General features: G+C 58.8%; 1 protein-coding gene across 1 annotated transcript in view; it reads left to right on the top strand.

Moving 5' to 3' along the window:
• CROCC (ciliary rootlet coiled-coil, rootletin) overlaps positions 1 to 8,875 on the top strand; it is a 44,903-nt gene that overhangs the window by 20,164 nt on the left and 15,864 nt on the right. Inside the window, 9 exon segments of the mRNA XM_007459266.1 lie at positions 15 to 134; positions 893 to 1,086; positions 1,344 to 1,471; positions 2,528 to 2,697; positions 5,244 to 5,423; positions 6,191 to 6,325; positions 6,721 to 6,864; positions 7,658 to 7,896; positions 8,379 to 8,538. Coding sequence (XP_007459328.1) covers positions 15 to 134; positions 893 to 1,086; positions 1,344 to 1,471; positions 2,528 to 2,697; positions 5,244 to 5,423; positions 6,191 to 6,325; positions 6,721 to 6,864; positions 7,658 to 7,896; positions 8,379 to 8,538 — 1,470 coding nt within the window.

The following is an 8,875-nucleotide window of genomic DNA, read 5'->3' as shown; positions in this document are numbered from 1 at the left end:
GGCTGGAGCACGAGGTGGAGCGGCAGGGCCTGCAGGGCTCCCTGCGGGCGGCAGAGCAGGCCCGGGGGGCCCTGGAGCGCCAGCTCCCGGAGTTGCACCAGGAGCGCTGCCGGCTGCAGGAGCAGCTGGCCCAGGTGGGTGTACGTGGGGTCTGGGGAGCAGGTGGGGAAGGGGTTCTAGGCTCCCGGCCTTTTGCATTCTATCCTGGGGGACGTCACAGGCTCAGGAGCCTGCTTCCCGGCTGAAATCCAGACCCACCTCTGCCAGCTGGGGGCCTTGAGCAAGCTACCCGACCTCCCCATGCCTCAGCGGCCCCACCTGTAACATGGGGCTAATAGTTCTTACCACAAAGCGTTGTCCTGAAGAGTATACGGTGTAAGCACTTACAGAAATGAATCACCACTCAGTAAAGATTAATGATATGATAATTGGTAGAGAATTTTAGAATTGGAATCTTAGACTTGTTGGGAAATCATAGCTGGAAGGGACCTTAGGGTGTCTGTCCTGGAGGGCCTGGCTTCCTGGGAGGGGCCTCTAGGGAACAGACAACGCGGTGCAGGGAGCCAGGCTCTAGGTTCCCTTTCTGAGGCCTGCAGAGCAGCTCTCCTTTGCTTTCTCTTATACATTCAGCTTATCTGGACATTTTGGGGTGCAGGAAGTGTTTGGTTGCCACCCAAACTAAGTGACGACCCTTATGTTTGCATGTGCGTGCACTGCAGGTCCAGAGAAGGCTGTGATTTGTCCAGGTTCACACAGCACATCAGGGTACAACCGGGGCTTGAACCTGGTCTCCTGCCTGCCAGGGCCGGGTCAGGCCCAGGGTCAGGGTGATGCACGATAAGCAGGCTGGGGGATTCTGGGGCTGGTGCTCACAGCGCTGGGGCGGGGCCAGCTCTCCCGGCAGCTGAGCGGGCGGGAGCATGAGCTGGAGCAGGCCCGGCGGGAGACGCAGCGGCAGGCGGAGGCGTCGGAGCGGGCGGCCCGGGAGAAGGAGGCGCTGGCCAAGGAGCGGGCCGGCCTGATGGTGCAGCTGGCAGCAGCCGAGCGTGAGGGCCGGACCCTGTCGGAGGAGGCCACATGCCTGCGGTGAGGCCTTGAGCTCTGCCCAGCCCACCCTGGGGGGTCTGACGGAGTCACCCCGTGGCCAGCCACATCCAGCATGGGCCCTCAGGGGCCAGGTCACCAGCTCATCTCAGCCTGGGCTCAGGCTTCCCCGGGGAGCGTGGGCACGGCTGGGCAGGTGGACTGGCACCTGGCCCATGGCTGGCCACGCCCTGGGATTCACAGTGTTCTGGGGCCCGGGAGGCTGGGTCCCGGGGCCTCAGGGATCGTGCATGCTGCAGCTTGGAGAAGGAAGCCCTGGAGAGCAGCCTGTTTGAGGTGCAGCGGCAGCTGGCGCAGCTCGAGGCCCGGCGGGAGCAGCTGGAAGCGGATGGGCAGGCCCTACTGCTGGCCAAGGAGACCCTGACCGGTAGGGGGGCCAGGGGTGAGGGGTGGGGAACCCCGGGCTCCAGCCCGGAGCTGGAGCTGTAACCTGTCGAGTTCTGGGGTCTCACCGAAGCTGGGATCACTGGCTTTGGGCTGTGGCTGACCGGGCTTCCAATCCAGCCGCTGTCCCAGGCCAGCCGCTTCCCTCCCTGGGCCACGGGTTCCTCATCTGACAGTTAGAGGTGATGAGGCCTTGCCAGGATGAGGTGAGAAAAGCATGGCCTTGGCACAGTGCCTGGCTCCTCAGCCAACAGTGGCTGCTGTCTGTCATCATCAGGGCGCTTAGAGAGTTCTGCGTCTCCGCAGAGCCATCATCAGCTGCTTTTCTGACGACTCTCATTACCGCCCAGTCTCTGAACTCACAGGTTTTTCTTGCTCAACAAACATTTACTAAGCACCTGCTTGGGCCGCGAAAATTAAGTTTTTCGTCCACGTCCACGTGAGCCAGACAGAACCGGGAAGGGAAATGCTGACAGTCTCTGGTGGACTTCCCACCCTGAGGATAGTTTTTAGATTGACCCCTGTGGGGTGCACCCTCCCCCGGTCACTTTCATTAGTGCTGAGAGTCCAGCAAGTGTGCTTATGGCAGTCAGTCATTAAAGGTGATGCCTCGTGGAAAGCTGTGTAGCCTTGGGAGTTTACCTGTCTCCTCTGAGCCTCCGTTTCCTCATCTGTAGATTGGGGATAAGCCATGTGGGTGTGATGTGAAGCTGTGCCTGTGATAAGCACTCAGTCAGTGATGGGGGTTCTCATGTTTTTGCTGTCCTCTCCCTTTGGGGGGCCCTCCTCATCAGTCACTTCATCCTTTAGATGCCATTCCAGGTAAGTAGGGAGGGCGACAGGGCCACTGGGCCCATGCAGTTGACGGGGGAACGGAGGCCCAGAGAGGGCAAGAACGTTCTCCAAGGGAACTCAGCTAGATACTGGTGGGCCCTCTCCCCTCTGGGATGTTGCCCACATAGCTCACCTGGCCTGAGTCTGTTGGCCCACTGGGAGGGTCTGACCCAAGCTTGTTTCTCCTTTCCATCCCTCTGTGCAGGGGAGTTGGCGGGCTTGCGGCAGCAGATAACAACTACAGAGGAGAAGGTCGCTCTGGACAAGGAACTGATGGCCCAGAAGTTGGTGCAGGCTGAGCGGGAGGCCCAGGCCTCTCTGCGGGAGCAGCGGGCAGCCCACAAGGAGGACTTACAGCGACTCCAGCGAGAGAAGGTTCAGGCAGCTGGGTTGGGGCAGGCAGTGGGGTGGGGGAGGGCCCTGAACCACCGTCTCTGTCTCCTCTGTGACCTCAGGCGTGTCATCCTTCTCACTCTGCATCAGTGAAATGGAACTTCATCTCTGTTTCAGAGGCTCAGGGGGCAGCTGGGAGGATCCATCGGGGACCACTCCTTATCAAACATGCAGATTCCCAGGCCCCAATCTGGTCCAGCCCTGGTGATCCTGATGCAGGGAGTCCACGACCATATTTGGAAAATGCTGATCTAATGTAGAGTCGGAAGGCACTTTAATTTGCTAAGAAGTGCAGTTTGCATATGAAAGATCACTCGGGGGACCAGAGCACATAGAAAGGCGAGGGGCCAGGTCACCAAAAGACAGAAGTACCTAAGAACACTGGCTCTGGAGTTACATTGCCTGGGTTTCAACCTGATCTTGGCCAAATGCTGGTTATGTTACCTAAGGTCTCTGTGCCTTCATTTCCCCATTTAAAACAAAATATATATATTTATTTATTTATTTGGCTGCACCGGGTTTTAGCTGCGGCATGTGGGATCTTCGTTGCCGCATGCGGGTTTTTTTTTTGGTGCAGGCTGAGCGGGAGGCCCAGGCCTCTCTGCGGGAGCAGCGGGCAGCCCACAAGGAGGACTTACAGCGACTCCAGCGAGAGAAGGTTCAGGCAGCTGGGTTGGGGCAGGCAGTGGGGTGGGGGAGGGCCCTGAACCACCGTCTCTGTCTCCTCTGTGACCTCAGGCGTGTCATCCTTCTCACTCTGCATCAGTGAAATGGAACTTCATCTCTGTTTCAGAGGCTCAGGGGGCAGCTGGGAGGATCCATCGGGGACCACTCCTTATCAAACATGCAGATTCCCAGGCCCCAATCTGGTCCAGCCCTGGTGATCCTGATGCAGGGAGTCCACGACCATATTTGGAAAATGCTGATCTAATGTAGAGTCGGAAGGCACTTTAATTTGCTAAGAAGTGCAGTTTGCATATGAAAGATCACTCGGGGGACCAGAGCACATAGAAAGGCGAGGGGCCAGGTCACCAAAAGACAGAAGTACCTAAGAACACTGGCTCTGGAGTTACATTGCCTGGGTTTCAACCTGATCTTGGCCAAATGCTGGTTATGTTACCTAAGGTCTCTGTGCCTTCATTTCCCCATTTAAAACAAAATATATATATTTATTTATTTATTTGGCTGCACCGGGTTTTAGCTGCGGCATGTGGGATCTTCGTTGCCGCATGCGGGATCTTTTTTTTTTTTTTAGTTGCAGCATGTGGAATCTTTAGTTGCGGCATGTGGGGTCTAGTTCCCTGACCAGGGATCGAACCTGGGCCCCCTGTATTGGGAGCGTGGAGTCTTAGCCACTGGACCACCAGGGAAGTCCCCCATTTCCCCATCTTAACAATGGGGATAATGATAGTATAATTTATGAGGATGAGGTGAGATAATCCTTACAAAGAGCTTAACATAGAGACTGGCACTTTGTAAATGCTCCATAATTGCTGGTTGTCATTATTACTGTTGTACTGAGATAGTCTCCAGAGTGGGCCTCTGGACAGGGGACCTGAGCCACTCATCTTGGACTGGGCTGCCTCTGACAGAGGTTCAGGCTGTGGCTCCTGACACCAGGGGGCGCCATTCACCTTGTACGTAGTCTTCTTGGATTTGTAGATAGAATCACACTTCTCCAGCAGGTGGTGACACAGCATTTGAAGCAGAGACTATTTTCACACAGCTGTTAGGGACTAGTGCTGGGGCCAGGCACCTCCCTCAGACCCCAAGAGGGCTCTGCCTGTGGGTTGTACCCACCCAGTCCCCAGGGAGCCAAACTCTCCTGTGCCTTCCCTCATTCTCCCTGCACCAGCACTCAGCCTCTTAATGTCACCATACCTGTACTCCTCTCTGCAGCTATTCCACCACCCCCAGACCCATGCCTTCTTATTGCTCACAGCCGACCCAACTCCCCTCTACCCCAACCCCCAATCCTGGTCCCTCTTTCACAAGCTCTGAACAACCCGCTATTCTAAAATTCAGATTGCTCCTTGTCACTCTGTCTTGAGGCTCTGCTGTCCCAACTGTCCTGAAAATCAGGTCACCCCTCCCTAAAGCCCACTGGTGTGATCTGGCCTGGCTGCTGCCTGTGGCTCTGGCCCCGTCCTTCACCATGTCCCCCTTGTAATCCAAACTCCAGTGACCTTAAATATCACAGTTTCCCTGTTCGTCATGTTTCCTCTTTCCTCTGAGTCGTCTCCGGGGCTGTACTCTGGCCTGGGGTTCTTTGCCTTTTCTCTCTACCTGACTGACAGCTGCTTGTTTCCTCCAGGAAACATTCTCTGACCTCTCACCCTCCTCCCCGCCCCCACCCAAAGGCCAGGCCGTTGCTGCTCCTGGCGTGTCCCCATCACGGCCCTCATTATCACCCACCCCACCTTGTAGTTCCCTGATCACCTGCCCCACAGCCCTTGCTGCCCCGAGGTTGGCGAGGGGCTGTCTGGGCCCAGCCTCGTGGGTCACACGCACATGGACCTGGCCCCCAGGAGGCGGCATGGCGGGAGCTGGAGGCAGAGCGGGCCCAGCTGCAGAGTCAGCTGCAGCGGGAACGGGAGGAACTGCTGGCCCGGCTGGAGGCCGAGAAGGAAGAGCTGAGCGAGGAGATCGCCGCCCTGCAGCAGGAGCGTGACGAGGGCCTCCTCCTGGCCGAGAGCGAGAAGCAGCAGGTTCGTGAGCCCTGCTGTGGCCTCCACTGCTGCCTGAGGGGCCCCTGTTCTGGGGCTGGTCCCCACTCAGCCACCCAGCAGCTAGGAGCTAGGAGTCCTTTTCTGGGCCTCGGTTTCCTCACCGTCAGGATGGGGGAGTTCAAGGGGTGTTTGTGAAGCGTCGCTGAGACCCCTGTCCAGCGAGCGGGCCCGGCACATGGTGGGAGCTTACTGAGTGGCAGCCACAGTCATGACACCGTGAGCATTGTTCCAGAAAAGCTGACCCACGTTCTCCCATCCCTCCTCCCACCCCAGGCTGGGCATGGCGTCCCCATGACCGCCTCTGAGCAGTCCCCGCGAAGCCCACATGCAGCAGCTGACCCTCCTCAGAAAGAACTAACTCCTGACTTTCCCATAATGTAATGGAGACAGGGCAGACTGCGTCCATCTCCTCTCCTCAACTGCTGCGTCACCCTGGGCAAGTCACTTTACCTCTTTGAGCCTCAATAGCCTCATCTGTAAAATGGGAATAATGAAAGGCCCTGCTTCAGGATGTGAGATGTCCAAGTTGTGTCTGTGTCCAGGTTATTGTTACTGCTGTTGTACCCTTTCCTGGGGCTGCCAAGGGGGTGAGCCTGCACCTCTGCCCTGGCTCCACCTGTGGTGGCCCAGTCAGGTCCCCGAGCCCCCAGTGGGCACATTTCCAAGGCCAACGTGGGGGAAAGGCCCAAGCATGCCCCCCAAGACCACCCAACACCCCGAGCCCTTTGCTCCCTGCCTCTGCCCAGGCCCTGTCCCTGAAGGAGTCCGAGAAGACGGTGCTGTCGGAGAAGTTGATGGGGACGCAGCACAGCCTGGCCGCCATCTCCCTGGAGATGGAGCGACAGAAGCGCGATGCTCAGAGCCGGCAGGAGCAGGACCGGGTAGGCCAGGCGGGGGCGGGCAGGCCTCCGTCGGAGCCGGGGTTGGGGATGGGGGGGGACACAGCCCTGTCCGAGGGGGACACGTGGCTCTGCCCCGGGGGCAGCATCCAGGCTGTCGGTGGAGCTTCACCCTTCCTTGGGAGTCCCCATTGGAGGGAGGTGGCACGGCTCTGCCCTGTGAATCCCCTAGTCTGAGGGAGAGACCGGCTATGTGCATAGCACTTGCCAGGCATCAAGGGATCAGTAGAGGGCCTGGCAGGCCAGCATGAGGGGCCGTGTCTAGAGCCGCAAATGGACAGTTCAGTTGGCGCAGCTGGGATCAGTGGCGGTGGGGGTTGGGAGTGCGGGGGAGGAGGACACGGCAGTGCCAAGTCTCAGGAGCCCGTGTGTCCTAGAGCACCGTGAACGCCCTGACATCCGAGCTGCGGGACCTGCGGGCCCAGCTTGAGGAGGCTGCTGCGGCCCATGCACAGGAGGTGAAGAGGCTGCAGGAACAGGCCCGAGACCTGGGCCGGCAGCGGGAGTCCTGCCTGCGTGAGGTGAGCTGCCTGCCCGTCCACGCACCCGCTTCCTCCTAGGCAGTGCAGCCTAGACGCCGCTGGGAACCCAGAAGCGTGTGTTCGAGGACAAAGGAATGCACGAAAGGAAGCAGGCGGCAGGTGTTAGGCGTTTATTAAGTACCTGCTGGGTACGTGTGGGACTTGGGCTCTCACAGAGAGGCTGGGCTGGGCGTCCCTGCCCTCTTGAGGTTAATCCACAGGATGATCTTTTTATTTATTTTATTTTATTTTATTTATTTATTTTTTGGCTGTACTAGGTCTTCGTCGCTGTGCGCGGGCTTTCTCTAGTTGCGGCGAGTGGGGGCTGCTCTTTGTTGCGGTGCGCGGGCTTCTCATTGCAGTGGCTTCTCTTGTTGCGGAGCACGGGCTCTAGGTGCGTGGGCTTCAGTAGTTGCAGCATGCAGGCTCAGTAGTTGTGGCTTGTGGGCTCTAAGAGCGCAGGCTCAGTAGTTGTGGCGCACCGGTTCAGTTGCTCCGCAGCGTGTGGGATCTTCCCGGCCCAGGGCTCGTGTCCCTTGAATTGGCAGGCGGATTCTTAACCACTGCGCCACCAGGGAAGTCCCACAGGATGATCTTGATTGATGTTTATTTCAGGCCAGAGCACCGCTGACTCCAGTATGCTTTGCCCCAAATCATAAGTCACACCTGCAGTCCGAGCCGCTGCAGAGGGATGGGGCAGGTGTCCCGTGGCCAGGGAGACGGGGATGGGCTCCTTTCCACCCAGCTTGAGTGGGGCCTGACCCCCGTATGTGGACCCCTGCTGTCCTCACAGGCAGAAGAGCTTCGGACCCAGCTGCGCCTGCTGGAGGATGCCCGCGACGGGCTGCGGCGGGAGCTGCTGGAGGCCCAGCGCAAGGTGCGTGAGAGCCAGGATGGCTGTGAGGCCCAGCGCCAGGAGGCGGGTGAGCTGCGGCGCAGCCTGAGCGAGGGGGCCAAGGAGCTCGAGGCCCTGCGCCGGTCCAACGAGGAGCTGCGGGTGGCCGTGAAGAAGGCGGAGAGCGAGCGGATCAGGTGGGGTGACACGGGGGCCCAGCGCCCAGCCCTTCACCGAGCCTCGTCCTTCATTCGCACTGAATGTCATCCCAGGAACTAACTTCACCCCCCAGGGTTCTGGGGAAATCGCGCAGATGGGGAGTCTCTGCCCTCGAACCAAGCCCAGACTTGGTTTGTTTGAGGTGACTGTCCTACCTGAAGGAAGGGGAATGGTGGGCGCAGGCATGGTTGGGTCCAGACTCTGACCTCACCCACTGGCATCACCCTGGAGACGAGCGTGTGTCGCTGGTCCACCTCTCTCAGCCAAGGGCCTGATCCCCAGCCCTGGAGGGCTCAGCTCAGGAGAGGGCCACTTTGCAGGCAGCACTGGGGGAACCTCTAGGCCAAGAGCCTGCCAGACCCACTCCGGGCATCAGGGGAAGGGACCTTTGTGTAGGGCCACTCACCTACTCTTCCAGGACCTGGGGCTACCTCTGACCTCCGGCCTCTGCCCCCTCCAGCCTGAAGCTTGCCAATGAGGACAAGGAACAGAAGCTCGTGCTCCTGGAGGAGGCTCGGGCAGCTGTGGGCAAGGAGGCTGGCGAGCTGCGGGCTGGGCTGCAGGAGGTGGAGCGCTCGCGGCTGGAGGCTCGGAGGGAGCTGCAGGAGCTCCGGCGGCAGGTAACCCCTGGGAAGTCGCTGTGTGCGCTGGGCCACAGCACCCCCTTTTGGGAGCCGAGGTCCCTCATAGGTAAAACCAGGGCCTTGAACTATAACAAGGCTTGTTACCTAACCTTGGTATTAATGGATGGGCTTTGAGGAATCCTCAGACCCTGAAACCGTGTGTTTGTGTGTGCGTGTGTGGATACATTTGTGTTCATACTCGCTCACATTTCTCCAAAGACTGGGTCTGGGGCTCTTACCCAATTCTCAAAGGAATCTGTGAACAACAAGAGGTGCAAATCCCGTGAACTAGGTCAGGAGCTGGCAACCTTTTTTTTTTTTTTTTTTTTTTTTT

This window comes from Lipotes vexillifer, unplaced genomic scaffold (genome assembly GCF_000442215.2).
Source record: "Lipotes vexillifer unplaced genomic scaffold, Lipotes_vexillifer_v1.1 scaffold496, whole genome shotgun sequence".
NCBI classification, from domain to species: domain Eukaryota; kingdom Metazoa; phylum Chordata; class Mammalia; order Artiodactyla; family Lipotidae; genus Lipotes; species Lipotes vexillifer.
The sequence above is the reverse complement of the archived record's forward strand: the minus strand, read 5'-3'. Positions and strand labels throughout refer to the sequence as shown.